Genomic DNA, 20,216 nt, shown 5'->3' on the forward strand with positions numbered 1-20,216 from the left:
GGTCAGAAGCCAGGTTCACACTTGAGGGCTTCTACAGCTTTCTACCAGGAGGAGCTGGAGTATGTCACTGTGGAGACTCAGCGAGACATGTTACCTCACTCCGCCTACCGCTATGGTGACTAGATTAAGATAAGACATGGAAATTTGACGGAGCTAATTTTATGTCTTATATAATGCGCATTTGATTGACGCCAAATATGAGATTTTATTTAAACGGACTGACGGAAAATCAATCCGCTGGTGTTTGGATGAACCCCCGGGGCAGTAACACCCGATGTCGGCTCCATCTGCTTCGCTGTGTCTTGGCTCCGTCTTCTCATCCGTGCACGACTTCAGTCAGACGCAGCTGACGGACAAAAAAGCGAACCTATTCCTACTTCATCCTTATGTTGCTAAAAATGCAAACTTGCCCCAGACTACACGCTGTCACATTGTTCACCTCACGTTTTCCTCTCCGGAAAGTCGGCAGCCGTAAAACACGGACGAGAATAAAATGTTGTTAAGCAGCCAACAATAAACAAGAAGTCGCATTCCTGTTTTTCTTTTTTATCGAGTTTGTGAAAATCAGAACGGTTCCATTCAATAAACAGTTTATGTTCAAACCCTTCCGACCAAGAAACACATTTTCCTGGCTGAAGTTTATCTCTGTGATGACTCCAGACAAATGATCAGATGCAGAAGTGCCAGACACTGCTGGTTCACGCCCTTTAAACTGCACTAATCAAAACTCCTTGAACTATGGGTTGAAGATAAAACACAAAGTTTGAGTGAACTAGACTAAATTAGATTGGAGCTCCTTTGACTTCCACATGTATGTGTATGTACTTATACATACACATATATTTATAGTTTATGTTTTTTTCTCATTGGGTTGGCTATATCAATGGAAGATACACTATATAAATATGTGGGAAGACTATGAGAAGACTTTACTTTGGATGCCATTAAGTCACAAAACAACTCGAGGAGGAGTGCACCGATAAGTGATTTGCTGTCTGTTTTTTTTTTTTTTTTTTGGGATATGCCACAAATACTATGATCTGCCTCCATGTAGATCATTCACATTATCTGTATGTATCTATTTGTTTTTGTTTGACCACGCGCATCGCTGAGCTATGTTCGTTTATATGATTCTGGCAAAAAGCTAGTAAAGGAGTACCAACACATTTGGTCTGATAAATGATCAATTATCAACTGTGATCTAACCACATGGGATAAAAAATATACATCCTAATTCCGATTATTAGTTCAAAATCTGTTGCAAATTCAAGTATTTTCAAGTTGTTTTTTAGGTGGTTTGGACACGTACCGAGGAGGGATAGAAGGTAGAGGGAGGTTGGAACTGCGAGGTAGGAAGCCTCAAAGAAGACCTAAAAGAATATTTATGGGTAGAATGAACGACAACATACAGTTAGTTGGTTTGAGAGAAAAGCGTACAGAGAATAGGGTTAGATGGGAGAAATTGATTTGCCGTGGCGACCCCTGAAGGGAGAAGCCGAAAGGAAAAGAGGAGGATTATTTCATAATATTTTAAAGCAATAAATAGTATTAATAAGAAATCATCTGTCAGATTCTTAGTTAATTTCAACTCCATGAGCTAGTACAAGTGCAAGTGATGGTGTCACAGCCAGATTAAATAAATGGAATACTGGAAACCAAATAGTGCATATCACAGTATAATTGATTTTGAGAACAATGAAGAATTAAATTTGTTCAGATGGCATATAAAAACACAATTATTAGATAGCCTGTCACATGTCGTGAATCATTTTAGCTTTAGTGTTGTTGACAAACTGTCAAATATTTTGGTTGCTTCGAGGAGAGCTGAGGTTAATGGCATGGTGGAGTGTACGTATGGAAGGTTAATGATGCACATCTGATGTGGGGAAAAAAAAACAACAAAAAACTTGACATCTCTTGCTCTCAGAGCAAATGAGCTCCGTCTCATCTCGTGCTCATCAGTAAGACTGGAGTTCATCAGTGCCTCAAATGCAGAGGGTAACATTGCATTAATTAAACACTGGCTACCGGTCTAGAATTACTTCAGATAATTACCAAACTAATTCTCATATGCAGCTGCTGTGTCACGTAACGCCATCATAGGTTAGGATGTTTGGAAAAGACAGCTACCGGTGTAATTTATCAGAAGGGCCCTGGCACTCGAACGCACATTCGCTGGAGATGTAACACAAATGTGTTGAATTGCTTTCTTTCACACGCAGCGTTGTATGTCAACACTTTGTGGAGATTACATCACCCGTTGTTGCGAATATCCGCGGAGATAAGACTCTTGTTTTTCTACCGACCCTCCACACACACAGTGGTGGGGATCCCGGCTCCCAGCAGGATGCACTTTACAGCAGGCCAGTGTGTTTCCAAGTTACGGGTTTCAGTGAAGGTACACATCAGGGACGTAAGGCCAGGGGAGGCAGGGGAGGCAGAGCCTCCCCTGCATCAGGAAGAGTAAAAGGTGAATAAATAAAGATTAAATAAACGTATTTTCAATTTGAGTTCTCTAGTCTGTGCTTTATATTGATTTTCTTTTTTTAATTCAATGACGTCGAGACACGTAGCACGGTAGCGACCAGCCGCTAACATCTCGCTATCCCCTACTAGGCTTGTAATTGGAAGGTACCTGTTTCTGCTTCACTTCACAGCTCTAACATAATGTTCTCCGAATCTTTTAATATGCTCTCTAATTTTCCATAATTTCACATTTGTCTGCTACATTTTCAGTTTTATTGATTGCATAAAACCGCAAATTAAAAAGAGTGAGGTGAGGCAGACAGTTCACTACCTCACCGAAGGGGATGTGCGAAAGCACACAGGTTCACGTTGCTGCTGTTCCTCCATGGACAAATGTGGCTAACTGCGATTTCAAAATGAAGTGTGCTGTAGTCCGTTCCTAAAATTTTGCTCCAAATGACACCCACACATGGAAGATAATATCTTGAGGAACAGGAAAACTTTGATAGGAGAGACAGAGAGACTTGTTTGGCTCAAAGAAGAAAAGAAGGACTTAAACATGAGAGTAACTCGGATTTTTGTTCAGAGGGAGAGGACCAAAGACTTCATCTACAAGTAAAGGCAAATAGTAAATAGTCAATTATAAATTTGACCAAAAATGAGATAAGACTATGAAACAAATAATCCAAATTAAAAAACTACATTTTGCACTTAAATATTTTTTTGTTGAACAGTTTGCATTTAATATTTGAGCAAAAAAAGAAAATGCTGATGTAATTTTTTTCCAGTTTTTAATGTTGGACTGCTAATTTAATGGAAAATATGCTATTCTGTTTGGCTCATAAATTTATAAATCTGACTCTAATGTCAGCGCTTCACCAGCCATGAACCTCATTGCACATGACGTCCTCATTGCGTTATGGATCCAACGCTGAGGATACCAATACCGAAAAATGACTAATATTTAGATTAGAAGATGCTATTCAATTCAAATAGTTGTTTCACTTTGTTCCGTATTGTATTTGAAACTTGCAGTTCGGGAAGCAGTGTTAGAGAAAATTATGTTGTTTTGAAAATTCATGCTCCCTGACAAAAGGGCCAGCTGTATCTCTTTGTCTAGACTGTGTGTCACACTATGCGAGAGCATGTCATTTTATACTGTTTAGATTTGTAATTTCAGGAAAATGCATCTGAAGTAGCCATTACTGGGATGGCCTCTCGGCTCCAATTGTGTGTTTTTTTTGTTTTTTTTTTTGCTGCTCTGAAAAAAGTAGATTGAGGGGTTGTTTTAGGCGAGCTTTAGGGCAATTTTTTGCGCTTTTCACTGCCAAAAGAAATTAACGTAATTCTCTGCTCTTATTCGGCACAAAGGAGAAAAATGCTTCCTCGCCAGATCCAAGGATCTATTCTCAAAAAAATGTCTCGCAAAATCATGCTATTTGTTTTCCAAAAACCTCTTGACCTCAGCTGACGTTATTGTTATCTTCACCTGCTTTCTGTAGTCAGAGACCAAACTAGGCCGCAAGCAAACTTTCGGCAAACACCGTTGACACTGACCAAATTTACATCTGGAATGAATCTGTGTCTGTCCTTCCCTACTAGATTTTGAACTTGAATCAATGGGGTCAAATTCATGCATATTGACCAAAGAGGGTCAATCTGAACGGCGAAAAAGATGGTGATTGTCTATGTCATCATGTGTTGTTACTTTACAGAGCGTGGGAGAAACCGCCTTCCACAGCTGGAATGCTGACAACCAAAGCGGAGGAATACGCTGATTTATGCGGCTGCTTTCAACTTCGGCCGGCTCGGGGTCAGCTCCGTACAGAAGATTATCTACATGCGTGAACAAGTTCAAGAGCGGTGGGAAAGTGGGAGTGACAAGGACCACATGTTTTGATTCTTCAGTGTTTGGTCTGGTGTCCAGAATGCTGTGATAAAATACATATTACATGCTATTACACTTTGAGCTGAGGCATTTATTTATGGATAGATCAAAATGCCAGCTGACGCCACGAGTAAGAAAGTCAATCTTTTTTAATGTTTTTTTTTTTTTTTCCATTCCAGTCATGTGGAATTTCATTTGACTTTCAACATAATCAGATGAATTGTCAGAAACAGCATGTTCCATAATAAGTGGCCTGTTAGCGAATATTTTTCGTTTGCCACTCTAAACCTAAGCTTTTTCCAAAAATAACGATTTTCATCCAACTTGGGCAGAAAAACTGACAAAAAAAAAAAAAAGAAGGAGGAAAAAACCTCAAGGATTAGTTTAAGAATTACAGCAATGGAATGCAGTCAAGCCTACATGCATTATGTGCCTTAAAACTTTTGATTTTGCGCAGGATGTGATTTATTCATCGATTCATGTTTATGGTTACTGTTTCCACTTGTAGGCGGCACAGTGGTGCAATGGTTACCAATTCTCCCTCAAAGCAAGAAGGTCACTAGTTCAATGCCGGGGGGACTATCTGTGTGGAGTTTGCATGTTCTCCCTGAGTCTGCACGGGTTCATCCGGGTTCTCTCCCACTCCCCTTCACAGTTTAGTCTGTCCATTGTAGACCCAAAATTACCCAGATGTGTGAACAAGAGAGTGAATAATTATTTGTCTCAACATCTGGCTCTGTGATTGACTGGCGACCGGTCCAGGGCAAACCCGACCTCTTGCCCAATGACAGCTGGGATAGGTTCCAGCACCCCTGCCAACCTAAGTGCAACATAAGTGGTTTAGATAATGAATGAATGAATAAATGTCTCCACTTACATGAAGTGTGTTCAAGATAACTGCCTCACAAATGGAGTTCTTTGTTTTTCAGGGAAACAAACTGATGTTTAAACATGAAGTACAACATCGAGCTCAGCTGTAAACTCATGTCTACGTATACTGAGATATGTGGATCAAGGGATTTGTTTTTGTAATTGATACCCAGACAAAATTACTATTCATAGCTGTCATCCTTGGAATGAGATAGTAACAACCAAGCTTTTATCTTTGCATAACACCGGATAAGATCTTTACAAGCAAATGCAAAAAATAATCTGGTTTTTAATATATTCATTACTTTTATCATATTCATTAAATATAAATGAATATTAGATATTATAAATTCCTTAAAAATCTATGCTCTCAAATGCATTGACACCTTCCAATACTGGTTTGTGGTGAATTTCTCATGGCTTACATTCTGATAAACCCGCTGGTTTTGGTGGAATGTAATGCTCTATATACATGCAGATGCAGATCTTTGCACCATATGCACCGGTGAAACATGGATCAGTAGCTTGTAGCTGTTTTTTGACATCTTAAATCCAACCCTGCTTATATTTTTAATATGGCTACAGATGCGCCAGAAGTTGTTCTGCTCAATATGGCTGCAAAAAGCTCCCGGCTATATCTTCAAAGACATACATGCCGGCATACATAGCATGTAGATATAGTTCGAGTGATACCGTAATATGAATTATTCGACGCGATCGGAAACAGTGAAGGTGACAGAAGAAACGGATCTTATCGCCAGCTGTGAGAAGGGAAAAAAAAAGGAGCGATTGTTTTTTTTCTCTGTTTGTCAAAATGACATGTCGATGAGCTGTGACACATGGCTGTCTATATAAAGTGACACACGTGCATGTCTACTCACCAGGCCTGAGGTTTCCTCTTGAGCAGGCCCTGTCTCCTCCATCGCGAATGGGGGCTGAGATGATAGGTCAGCTGACGACAGACCCTCTCCATCGCGCCCAAAGAGTCACCCTCCTATTGGACACACAGACACACGCTATAAAAACAAATCTTACAGTGGCCGTATTGGAACAAGGCAGCGATATGACTCATTTCTACAGAAGCCCGGAGAGCAACACCCCACTGTGAGGCAAAAAATCTGACAGCGATCTTTTGACAAACATATCTCAGCTTCTTTGCTTAAAGTCTCTTTTGACTTTCTGACCTTTGAGTTTTTCTTACATTTTTACCAAAAAAAAAAAGGAAATCACATTTACTGAAGCTGCTGTTTTGCAAAACCAGACACGACACAAAGATAGAGCAACAGCACGAACCATTATGGAAAACAGACAGAACGTGCAAGGTTTACACTTTAACGCACAATTTAGCGATTAATATGCACAAGTTAATTCCTGCTCATTTAGCGTATCAACTCACATTTGCCTTGGTGAGATATGAAAGGGGTTCATTTAAATGTTGAACTGGTACTGTTTGACATATTTCGCTGTGGAAAATAAAATATTGCTATTGGCCTGATGCCCAGGGGGGTTGAGTCAAACCGGGGGCCATATTTGACATTTTGAGTATCCGACACTTCATTTCTTGGATTCATATCCAGGAATTTTGATTTTGCATGTAGCAATTTGAGTGCCCTCTGTGCTACCCACACTATAGACAGTAGAGGAATCAATAAGTTGACAGTGCAGTTCTATCAATCATCAGGTTTTATGAGGAGCAATTTTATTCCCACCAAACGGCTCCAGAGAAGATGCATATGAATTTGCATTCAAGAAACAGCCAGTGTATTATCCGGAGTAACTGAGACAATCGTTCTGTGAAAATGCTGCTTTAACTGCCGGCGCCACTCAATTCAGAATACCACTGAATTAGAAGTAGTAAATAGTGACAGCAACTCTGGTGTTCTAATTAAATCATGCATTTCACTTGACGCTGGTCACACGTTTGTATGTAGGTGCATTGTCGCAGGTGCAATTTTTAGCTTTTTGTGAACAGAATCAGTCATAACCAGAGTGTACCCTCAACTAGAACACAAGCTCCCAGAACATCAAGTATCGATCTGTTGGGCAGTGTGCATCCATGTATAACAGACTCTCTGAACATAGCTTGACAGAAGAGGCTTCCACGAATTTCAATGAAGGGTTACATCACACAATGCAAATGCTGAAAGCGAAATGAAAACTACACAGAGTGATAGCAGCAATGTTATATCTAATATCAGACAAAGCATATTAATGGAGAATTACCAAGTCATTTTTGGGCATATCAGTTAACCCCTATTTATTTCAAAGGACACAGACGCAAACCTTATATCACAGTGTAAGACATCAACATTTTTGTGCCAAGAATCACAATCTGGATGAACGTTAGAACCATCCAGAAACTGCACATAAGAACAGTTTAATATACCGGCTTGAATTTAAAGCGAAGCCAGTGTCTTAACAGAAGCTGGACGCAAAACACTAGCATTCATCCATACTATTATGGTCTCACCGTAGGGTAGGACAGGAACTTGTTTGTACATAGGAAAGGGCTTGCAAGTTGTTTTGCTGCTACGGAAATTAACTCTGACTTATATCGTAGGAAAGAGAGAGTAGAAGAATGGTGATTGGAATAATCGCCCACTGGCAGACTTATATCTTAAATCGATATCAATCAAGGCAATAATTTGAGTAATGAGCTTTAGCGTCTCATCTCTAGCTTGCTGTTGGGCTTGGTCTCCTATGTATACCATAACATTGCTCTGTTAGTGTGCATTACTTAAACTGCAAATGCCATTTGCTATTTACACTAATTTTAATGAAAACACCAACCATGAAGGGACATGTCATTAGATCTTTTTGATTAATTTGTCAAGAATAATTATACGAGTCCAGGATTTTTCTTATCTGATTGTACTGGGTTAAAGCATGCAGTATGCTGAAGTAATACAAAAGCAAAGGCTTAATGCGCCCATTTATTTCTTCTAAATTTGACATAATGCCAACTCAGATCTGCAATGCAACCCAAAACTGGATCAGTACGTGTCAGTGATCAGCTCTGATATTGAAAAGGGGTACAAAGAGGAATCTCTTTGGTTTTAATTTTGTTCATCATCATTTTGGTTGGTGGGCAGTTTCACCTATTGTGACAGGACATACAGGTATGGTGATAATAGATGCAGGTACACAGGGACGAACATATTGTAGTTACTTCTTGGCCCCTTGACAATCAAAGCCCTTTCTTGATACCACATATCTTTGCCAATGACGTGCAGAGGGGAGGCCTCGACGGTGCATTGGCCCAGGGTACCAGTTGGATGGGGGCATTCAATTAGAGAAAGGAAATAATTAGTCATTTTAACATTTCTGCAGTGATAAATCAATGTTTGGAGGCTAAGCGCATTGCAGAGGCAGTTGTTAGCGCATGATGTAGGCGGTGCAACAATCAAAATCAACAAGAAGACGTGACTGTTCATTTCTACGTTTCCTCTAGTCATAACTTGCCTTTTCTTCAGCTTTTTCTTCATGCGAGATTAGCTGCTCAGGTCCGTGAATAGCTCTAGATCGGGTGCAACTATGTTTTATCACAGGATTTTCTGCGATATTTCATGGAATATTTACGTGGGATGTCTCCGGCGCTATTTTTCATACAGATTACTTCCCACAATCACATTTTCAGTCACAAGCTGTGAAAAGTCATTTAGAAATTAATTCAAACATTTCTGAGATCTTCAATGTCACAGGAGCGACTGACCACCCTGGCTTTAATAAGCCCTGAATAAGAATTTCTCACAGCTGGTTCACAGCACTACCCCACAAATCACACTTAGCCCCCCCCCTCAAAAAAAAAATTGAAAAAAAAAAAAAAACAAAACAAAACAAAGAAATTAATGTATGTATGTATATGGTTGTGAGATGACTATTTTGTAGTGATCACTTCTGACTTCCGACTACTGGTACTTTGGATCTTTGGTGACTGAATTGCTCCTTTTGTAAGTCGTTTTGGATAAAAGCGTCTGCCAAATGACTGTGATATAACTGTACATAGCAATGCCTGTCTAAAGAAGAAGTAAATAAATAGATAAATAAACATGACGCCTAACCGCTGCTGCACTTGGGACAGGCAAGAGTTCTTGGGTCTGAAAACAATATTAAGAAAGTGAACTGATGGAAAACAGCTCCCTTAAAATCTTCTTTAGTGACGGGGCCCGGAGGCACCACATGCCAGGCTGGCGTAATCTGTCAAGAGGCGACGGAGTTCTACTGTCGCAGTGCCTGACGTCGTCGCCGTCTGGATAAAAAGTATAACTTGAGCACACAAATTAAAAACTCATGTCCGACTCCCACGGACAGTCTGTGCCTTGCTGAGAGCAAGAAAGTTCTTATATTGGCAGGTATACAAATTATAAACCCAGCAGCATTCAACTAACAGCATTGATGTCTAAGGGGAAATGTTTAAGTCTGTTTTTTGGCAGCAGGGAGCTGAGCTAAAAGGTTTTGTACTGATTAACATTAAAAGCCCATTTTCGGTGGATGCTTTTTCCAATTTCAAACAGTGCAAATCAATTTTATTGAAATTTGGTACCTGGTAAGGTACAGTATCACAGTTTTTAAACTGAAGTTTTTTGTTTTTTTTTATCCCATTGCGCCCTATTCTTAAATTAGCAAATCGATCTGTTACTCTCTGTGAGCACAAGGCCTTGATTTTTTTAAATGCTAATATAGTGGAGAAGGGTTGTGTACCGTACTGTGCAAGCCCATCATCCCACACTCCACCATTTTAAAGTTTTTAAAGTTATTGTCTTAATGCAGGTTGTCCTTGCACATGGAGCATTCCCAAGGAGAGCACCTTGCAGCTACAGTTTGCAAATAACGTCTGGAGGACGCCTCCCAAGGTGTAAGTATATACCTTCCACCCGAGGGGAAAGCATCACAAGATAAACATGGACTAAATGTCACACTGTATTACCCAGTGCCACAATCTCATGGTCATCAATAACAAATGATTATGATTTTATAGATATGATTTTCTATCTTATTCCTCATTTAGTGAAGCTACATGTGCTATTATAATTAATGTATTCATTTATTTTATTTACAGATGCTTGAATTCAGGTTGTGTTGTAAAATTCTAAATAAATCTCTGATGTGAACACAAGTTAGAAATATTGTCTGTTTTATTTCAAATATGATACTGCAAATTAAAGTACTTTACTATTGTTCATGGAAGAACTATATTTCCTTGATCGTTTCAATTGGAACTAGATTATGCATAACTAAACCTGGAATACAAGAAGAAATATACAGTATTGTTAGCCGTTAGTGAAAAAACTAGATGAACCAGTGTCTTGAATAACCAGGAAATACATTTGTATATTAACAATAATATTTCGCATAAGAAGAGCAAACTGGCTTATTCACGTTCATTAAATGGTACTTTTTTAACAACTGTAAAATATCACAAGTATAGCAGAGCATACTATTTCCTCCTATGATAATATAAATAGAGAATACACTTGCGTGATGTTATACCTTTATTATGGGCATGAAAAAAACTAGTGCAAGTTATAATGTAGGTGCATATTGGATGTAGTTCCAGAGCCAAAAAGGACACTGTATCCTCTTCAAAATATTCTTGTTGAATAATCTTGTCTGCAATTTAATATCTGACGCACAGAAATAGTTCTGGCTGAACTTAATAGTACACAGAAGATTTGTTTGACTGCAAGTAAAATAAGATTCAATTATATTTTATTTATGTTCCTTTTTATAGAGAGACACTTATTCTCTGTGTTATTCCCCTGAAATGTTAGAGGTGTTTTCTCAGCAGAAAATTATATTGAAATTATGCAAAGTAGGTTTGCTTTTAGCTGTATTCCAGTACAAGTGTAGAAATTAATAAATCAAAAAGAGAGTTACTTTAAATAAAAAAACAAATGCCTTTGATGAAAACTGGGTCTTCACTTTCCAGGTCACTGTTAATGTTGATAACCACCTGGATCAGGATGGTCTCTATGGCAACATGCACACATCATGGATAACTGAGAGTCAGCATGATGCTTTGACTTTTGAATCAAACTGTCAGTTCATAGGTTTACAATGGGTTGCCATAGAGATTGAGCAGAGACTGGGAACACTTGCATTAGGCCCTTGCAAAAATTGCAGAACACATCTCACAACCATTGCCTTTCAACTAAAACTGCAGCGATGAAGAGGAATAAACAAGTGGTGCTCCCGTATTTTTTGTAAATTCAAAACATGTGACTGAATAATCTAGCGAAAACAGCATGTTGATCCAATTTGTATTTAGTTTGTATCCATTTTTTTTTGGAGACAGGGGACTTTGTGGGAACGCTTCCCATGTGAGGCCAGGCTGTGACCGTCACCCCCCCTCTCCCGCCCCCACCATAAATAGCTTCCGGGCTGGTGATTCTTGACATGAGATTCTTGCAGAATAATAATGCAAGAGGTAAAATGCAGCAACTGCAGCCGGGGGACACCTCCTCTGATACAGTTAACGATACTGAGAACCACAGAAGCAATGAATCAGAAAATGCATCTGTCAAAGTCAAGTACGATGTGACAGTTCTGACAGGTAAACAGGCAGATAATTGGATGGATGGATGGATGGATGGATGGATGGATGGATAGATAGATAGATAGATAGATAGATAGATAGATAGATAGATAGATAGATAGATAGATAGATAGATAGATAGATAGATAGATAGATAGATAGATAGATAGATAGATAGATAGATAGATAGATAAATAGATAGATAGATAGATAGATAGATAGATAGAAATTATTTATCCCAGAGGGATATAAATCTGTCATAGCGTTTGGGTTCATTCGCCCATCATAAGAGGTAGCAGAGGTAGCAACTTAAATACACATGAAGACAGGGATTATAATATGAAATGATACTTGGTTGGCTGAGTCTGTGATTGCTGTTTTATTTTTCACATTTATTAAGAATTTCATCCTTTGCTTTTGAAGAAATATCTTTTTTTAAACTATAATTTTCAGTGATGATTCACCTAAGGGGAGAAACAGGTAATCTATACTGCATGTATGTCAGTAATTTAAATTAACAATGAAGCCGAGGTGATAAGAAAGCAAGTGAATGAAAAGGGAGCAACTACAGACATACACAGTTATACAGAGGCTTGTCCAATCAATTCTTTGAGCTTCTACGTCACCGGAAACCTCCACAGTGTGTGCGTGCTGGTGAGACATGTTGATATTAAAATGCATTTATTCAGGCTGTGAGTCAGGCTAACAGCCCGGTCTCACACAGATAGAGATGAAATTGAAAAAAAAAAAAAAACCTCACTGTTGCTTAAACTGAGATTGGCCATGATTTGAGCACGCTTGGCAAAGGTATGTAAACCGGAAAAATGCTTGCCAAAATAATCCCTCTCTCAAAAAGCAGTTCAAAATTAGACATACTGCAGCCTCTATGATTTGCATTTTAGACAATCCACTGTTCTTTTTTACTAAATTCCAAGGTACATATGTCCGTAGTCATATTTGTTCAATTTTCCTGGGTTTGGTACAACTAAGTTCCCTAACACGCACTCTGGGCCACCTAACTGTTGGCTATTGATAAATTAGAATAATTAAATCACTTACTGAGAAAGTAATCTTTCCCCTTGTTATTCCATGTTTGGTTTTCCCCTGAGGTCCCTTAGATTTCCATACCGTTGCTCCCCTATCTGGAAATTCTTCAAGCAGATCTTTAACCAGAAACCACCAGATATAAAAACACGTCTTACTCCCCAGAGGAACCTCTATTTATCCTTGCCGTGAAAAGATTTTGAAAAGTTGCGTGCATCTGTCCGTGTCGTCTGATACGGACATCTACCTTTGTGTAGATGCACTCTTTTACCCTTCTTTCATAGAAACACACTTTATATCCACGTCGCACATTTCCAATATCGGCATGATTTGAGTTAAAACAACATTTCGGAGATGAGTTATCCGTAAAATGGCTATCAGATGTTGTTGCGGCAAACGGGCTTCTTTTGTTTCAAGCAATTTATACATCAGCCTCACAATTACTTATTCAGATTCCAGCTCTGACGAGTCCCCTGGAAATCAAACCTTTGTTCCCCAAACAAGTTGGACGTAACGATGCAAACAATATCATGACGACCCCAGAGAAGACGTGCCAGAGAAGACAGATGGTTTGAGCGAGGGGTCAAAGAAGCCGGCCTAATCAAAATGAAAAAACTGTCTCCGAACCGAGGAGGGTGAGCTCAAGCTGGGCTTACAACAAAACATTTCCACGGTAATAGACCGCCGTCGCAGCACGCTCCCGACATCTTGATCGTTAAGTATAAGGTTGTGATCTTTTCCTTGGCTTGTGCTTACAACAATATCGAACTTGTTGGATATTTTCGCAAGTCTTTCAGTCAGTGACACAACACAATCAACAACCAAAAGATGAGCTCTAACAAAACGAGAAACTGGAAACCTGGTAGACAAATCACGGGAGTGGCATTGGCGGCAGACACGGTATTTGTTGTCTGTATGAATGATCGGGACCTCCCGATCAATATGGACCGTCCTAAAAGAGGAGCGGATGGTGGAGCTGTAGGCAGAACAGCCCAGCTTGTACGATGTCAACTCTCCAATGTATCATGACCGATTGGAGAAGGAAAACAACGGACTGAAATAGCAGAGGCTCTGCAAATACCCAAAGAAAACACTGCATCATAGGAAAGAAAATACTGAAAGAATCTAGCTTCAGTCTTGAAAGAAGAGACTCTAAGATTAACTGTCATTGTAAAATCTCAGTTTAGGGAATAGGCTGAGATTTGTGTTAAGTTGTGAGCAGGATTGAGATTATAGTTTTCCCAAGTCCTTTCCAAATCTTTTCCACAGTCTTCTAATGTACGGGTAGTATTATGCACAATCTTTCAACCACATATCACGTCGTACTGGGATCCATCCCAAGACAGATCGACTCACACACACACTGGGTCTATCCGCACCCTTCAAACTATCCAATACCAGGCTTTGGTGACTACCGCCAAGGGATGTAACAGGCCCCTTTCCTTTGTTTTGCACAATCTGGATTTTAGCTGTACCTATTCACATTTTAACTCAGGTTAAACCCCCAGATATTGTACCTCGATTCCCCCTAACAACACCTCCATCGACACAACAACCCCATTCGACCTAGTTTCTGCAAAATAACTCTCCCTACAACCCATTCAAACTTAAGAAGCCTCTTGGACGAGAGGTCAAACCTTGAAAAGATTTCGACGAGAATTAATCATGGACTGGATTGTGAACATAACAACCCCATCCCACCAAGTTGGTTTAAAACAACTCAAATAAGGAACCCTCATGGACTAACACCCAACCCCAGCACTGGAAACTCCCCAAAGCCTGTTAGAACTGAAGAAATGTCTCGGACGAGATGTGAGATGTCTTCAAGAAAAAATAATAAATTAAGTTGCCATGACTGGATCAGACAACGGTGAACCATGACCTGTAGGACTGGGACCACAATGATTAACTGATGAACCAACGCTAAAGCTGCCTTTAAGCCAATGTTTTAAAAGATCCAATATAAAATTTGGGATACTTCTCAACAGAAACTCAAGATCTCTCATTGTAATTGAATAAAATATTAACAGTGCCGTTTATGCCCTATTAAAAAATGGAAATTCTCCAATATGTCTGTAATGTTATTGCTTTTTAATTTGCTAAAGTACAAAACTGATGTTGGTAGCAGTAGAGTTGATTAATTACAAATGAATCCCAGAGAGTTTGAGAGATAGAAGCAGTCAATTTAGATTTAAACGGGATTTAAATGCAATGAACACAACAAATGATGCCAGAGCTACATCGCCGTAATGTCAATAATAATTTGGTTTCAAATTTTTAAAATGAATGTTTCCCCCTTCAGCTGCAGGATAAGTCTCTCCTCATGAGTTCTGTCGCTCGTTCCGGCGAAGATGCAAATGTGACCTTTACCGTTTTCAGAAAGGATTCTCGCGCATGTTTGGACGGACAGACATGGTTTTTCTTCTGCGGATTTTTAAAAAGACCGATTAGGTTTGTCATCCGTCTTTTCAAATCTGGGACTCTGCGCATTGTTAAAATGTTTTGTATTTTATGCTTTGTCTCCACCTGACTTAATGTGGCCTGATTTAAACCCTTGTCCAAAACCTTTCGTTCATGCATCAAGTGATCTAGCTGATTTTGGTTTATCCTGCAATGGAAAAATTGAAAATTGTGATGACCTTCAGACTTGCATTGAAATTGAGATTAAAAAACATTTCACAGAAAATAGGTTATGAGTCGTGAAGCTCCTTAACTGTATAACAGGTGATATTTTAAATCTTTTCGCCATGACTCACGCTTCTGGTCTTAACAGAGATGCATCGATGCTTGCACTAACTCTCGATAATGCACAGTCAGTGTGGTCTCATTATGTCAATAAAGCTGCATCAATTGAATTGTGCCGAAATGAACAGCACAAAGCCCTCAGGTCGATGAGCAATTGGCTGAAACTACATGACTTCACTGTGGCCTTTCCTAGGGTTTCCTGCAACCATCTGTCGTTTCTTTCTCTTTTTCCACTAACCATCACTCACTCAATTTCCTCATTCTTCTCTGACATACCCCTCCCCCCTTATTTTTCTCTCCATCTCTTTACATTATTGATAGAGAACACATTTATGTTTCTTTCCAGACGCCGGAGAACTGATGACCTCTCGCTTCAATCTCCCTGTTTCTCCATCTTCATTCTTCCCCCCCTCAGGCAAGCCTATCGCTGAAGCAATTCATAATTTTTCTCTGAATGTTCTGGTAAATTATGGAATGAATTATCTTGATCGTATAATATTACTACAATTGTTTTAGCGGGTAGGCCTGCTGGGAAGCCCTTGAGATACATGACTACTCCTTTTGGACAATATTCTGATACATGTATATTACCCTGTAATAGTATAGTATAGGAATAGTATTGATGATTATTTCCTATATTAAGAAACATAAACTAATACAATATAATAAATAAAATAATATAAAATAAAGAAAAATAATATAAAACAAAATGAATACCAGAGGGAAATTACTTAAAAATAACAATTGGTTATCTGATAACAGCAGGGTAAATGCTTAAAGTTCACCTTGAAAAATTTGAAATCAGTGCAAACTATCTTAATTTAACTGCAAATTACCAACAACCCATCAGGACCCCACACCCCCCACTCCTCAAAAAGCAACTAACAATCCTGAAATTAGATGAAAACCGGCAAGAAATCATCTTGAACTATGTAAGCATTTAGTCGCATTTCAATCAAATTCAAGAAATGTACTGTTGTTATGTAACCACATTATCAAAGTAACCATGCTCTCACTAGTGGTCACTTTATTAAAACAAGAGGTTGTTTTTTTCGATGTCAAAGTGACTTCTGTCCCCGGCCATTACTCTGGTTATTCTCTTTCCAATGTCCGTCATTTCACTTAACTAATTACTACTTGTTACATATTTAATATGTGATGTTAACTGCTAAACATGGGCAGGAAAAAATGAACAAATATATATATATATATATATATATATATATTGCAAGAGTCAAAGGAACATAATAATGAATATGAATTATGTAAATAGTTTTAATTTGTGAACTTAAAAAAAGACTATCTATCTATCTATCTATCTATCTATCTATCTATCTATCTATCTATCTATCTATCTATCTATCTATCTATCTATCTATCTATCTATCTATCTATCTATCTATCTATCTATCTAAATAAAATAAAAAGTATCACACATAAATAAATGTGACATTGATCTATTTTCACTTTTGTAATATATACAGTAGAATATATTGTCCAGACATGAATACAGGTATGTACAGGTAATGGACAAGACCTTAAAAAGAAAGGCTCCAGAATTAATACGTTTCCGATGCTAACTGGCAGTGATTGATGAAGTTATCCAGGACAAAGCCTGATCCAAAGTTACTTTAGTGAAGTCAGCTTGGCTAAGTAGCATTTGGGCTTGTTGTGGAAATGAATGAAAATCAATGTAGTGTCTTGGGAGGTGATGGAAAAACCACTGTGTGTGGATGCTGATGGAAGTAAAACAGTGATTAATGTGAAGTCAATAACATCCTTACCAGTATACCTCATTCGATACACACACACGCACACACACCTGCGCACACATATACAGACACACACATGTCCTTGCTATGACTTACCAAATGTGTGGCCTGTGGTTCGGTTCCAGGATCAATCTAAATTGAATTTCGGCAACATTCATACAAAGCCTTGGAACATACTCAAGTAAATTGCATCTGTCTGGATTTGTGCTGGAAAGTTGAAAAGAGTTTGAGTTTGAAATAGAATGCAGGAAAATAAAAAATAAAACGAAGAGGAGAAATACTGGAGGAGGTTGAGATTCTCTTACTTGTAAATACAGGAGGGTGTCTATGAAAGTGTGGGGTTGCTTGTGCACAAAACAGCTTCAAACAAATCTCCTTGCGGCACAATTCTTAGATATTCATCAATATTCAAAACTGCTATCAAAATTGCACTCAACGGGTGAAACGGTGATTTGTGCTTGTAGTTTCCGATGCCTGAGGTTTTTTTACAACCAGTTTTCAAGTTTTCTTTTGGGTCTTAAATTTTTTGGGGGTTGTTCAGATAAATTTACAAATAAGTAAGTAAGCAATAAATAACTCAACACATAAATGCATTTTGTTTATCTTTTAAACAATTGAATTATATACAAATAATCACTTTCGTTTGGAAGCAAATTCTATACAATTTAGAACCTAAGTACCTAAATACAACAGCTCGCCAAATGCTATTTAAACAACAAAATAACCCTCTTTTATTTTAGGAATCTCCTAAATCTCCTGACCCCATTCTCTAAGCTGATATTAAATAAAATATTAAGGTTCACATCACCTTGAGGTGCCTAAGATCAAAATATAAACTGTTATCGTTACTGGCATCCAACATACCAGTAGGTATGTCTTACATAATTATTAAGAATTATTCATATAAATTGTCTACATATGTGTGATCCCACAATTTTTAAATGTTGCAAGGAATATCACATAAAAAAAGGTATCAGCTTTATTCTATATAATATAATTTGTTACACACAGACTGTCATAAATCATCCAAATATGGCATCATTTCAAGCACACCATCCAATGAGGGACACCAAGTATAAATTGTCAGACAGCCTTCAAACATATTGTTTTAATCTGAAGGTTTTTCAAGCACAAAAGAGTTGCTTTTTCTTTAATCAAATGTCTAGACCGTCAACTTTCACGGTTTAACTTATTTTACTTTGCTGCTATCTTGTTATCCACAACCATTAGGCCCATTTATGATGTTGAATATACAGGGGGGTAGAGATGGCAAAGGGTGGAAGACTGAAATGTTGCGAAGCTGGTGAAGGAAAACAGAGGATTAACAAAATATGAGCTGGGAGAGAAAACAAGTAAACAGCCGAAAAAGAATTTTAGCGGTGAGCAACAGGATATAGTGATTCACCAGTTGACTGAATCACGCATACATGTTCAACGTCTCCCATTCTCGGCGTGGAGGCTACAGCACCAGGCTTTTCTTGGAGAAAAAATATTTCTAAATGTGGGAAGTTATGTAATTGCATCCCTGAATGTCTCGGTCTAGCTGTAGATCATAACATTATGTTCTTACCAACAGAATGCTCAGACACCTCTCACAAGCACTTGAAATAAAGTAATCTTATGTTACAAATAGAGATTCATTCATTCATTCATTCATTCATTCACTCACAGGGATTCTAGGGCCAATAAAACCTGAACCTGGGGGAGATTTGGGGTACACCGGATGTCTGTCGGTTAAAGTGCCACATATCAAAAGGCTCACAACCATTCACTCTATAATTCATATTTATGGACAAGTCAGTCATCAAAGTTGCCTTGAGTTGATGGCACTGATCCTGACATTTGCAAGAGATCATCTGAAATTCTTTTTTTTTTAAACAAGTATAATCACACCAACAGTGTGCGACCTTGCAATGTCAGATTTGATAGATCAATCATAAAAAGTAACCATGAAAGTAAAATCAATAATTGTGATGTATCACTGTTTTGCTATGGACCCCTATAGAAAACTTCATATGCCACCACTGTGACGTTTTAGGGGTTCTAATAGCGAGAGGAAAGAAAAATTCTGTAGCACTTTGCTAATAAATGACATCACAAAATTGTTGTAAACAATTAATGTCTATTAACCAGTAATGACTAATGCTAAATTGTTTTATATTCACAAGGTAGCTCCACTGCGCTGGTTAAACACAGATTTCAACAATTACATTCCATGGGCTTGGACTGCATTTTCACAATTACCCATTAATCCTTAAGCACCCACATGATTAGAATTATTTGTGGAAAGCTGTCATCTGATTAATTCTGTTGTTTATTCATCAACTGTGAGTGAAATACACGTAATATAAGCAAAAAACTGGGAAGTAGGGAAATATCCATGAAAAGTTCAGTTCACGCGCAATGGCAACATCTGCTACATGACCGTCAAAAACAAACGTAGGAGAAGGTTCAGTTTCCCATTTTGCAACATGTTGGCGCATTAATCAAATTTAAATGTGATTTAGCCTGATGGGAACAGATACAGTGAGTAGCTGATGATGAGCAAAGATGTTGTCACATCCTATCCTCGACCGGAGCTAAAAAAAAAATGTCGGCAGATAAAAATATTAGATATGATTGGATTGATGAGGGGCTGCGACATAGCCTGATTTAATTTAAAAAAAAAGAGACCAAATATACTTTACTTGATAAGAAATCACTATGTGATTTAATTGCTTTATTTGAGAATGCCTTCTGCTATTGCAATGATAATGGCACATGAATCAAGAATCCGTGCCAACTTCTTTATATCCTGATCAAACAATTCCCCATTGCTGTAGAGAGCGGAACAATGTACAAATTTGCCTTCGGTTTCGCTTACTTCTATTAAATTTCATCAAACTCTGCGATTTTT

General features: G+C 38.3%; 1 protein-coding gene across 1 annotated transcript in view; it reads right to left on the reverse strand.

The window, feature by feature from the left end:
* lrrc75a (leucine rich repeat containing 75A) overlaps nt 1-20,216 on the reverse strand; it is a 60,153-nt gene that overhangs the window by 22,915 nt on the left and 17,022 nt on the right. Inside the window, exon 3 of the mRNA XM_086142459.1 lies at nt 6,106-6,218. Within this exon, the coding sequence (XP_085998585.1) occupies nt 6,106-6,218 (113 nt within the window). The remainder of the gene's footprint in view (nt 1-6,105; nt 6,219-20,216) is intronic.

The sequence above is a fragment of the Fistularia commersonii genome, chromosome 3 (genome assembly GCF_037954325.1).
Source record: "Fistularia commersonii isolate RoL2024-O1a breed Wild chromosome 3, RoL_Fcom_v1.0, whole genome shotgun sequence".
Lineage (NCBI taxonomy): Eukaryota > Metazoa > Chordata > Actinopteri > Syngnathiformes > Fistulariidae > Fistularia > Fistularia commersonii.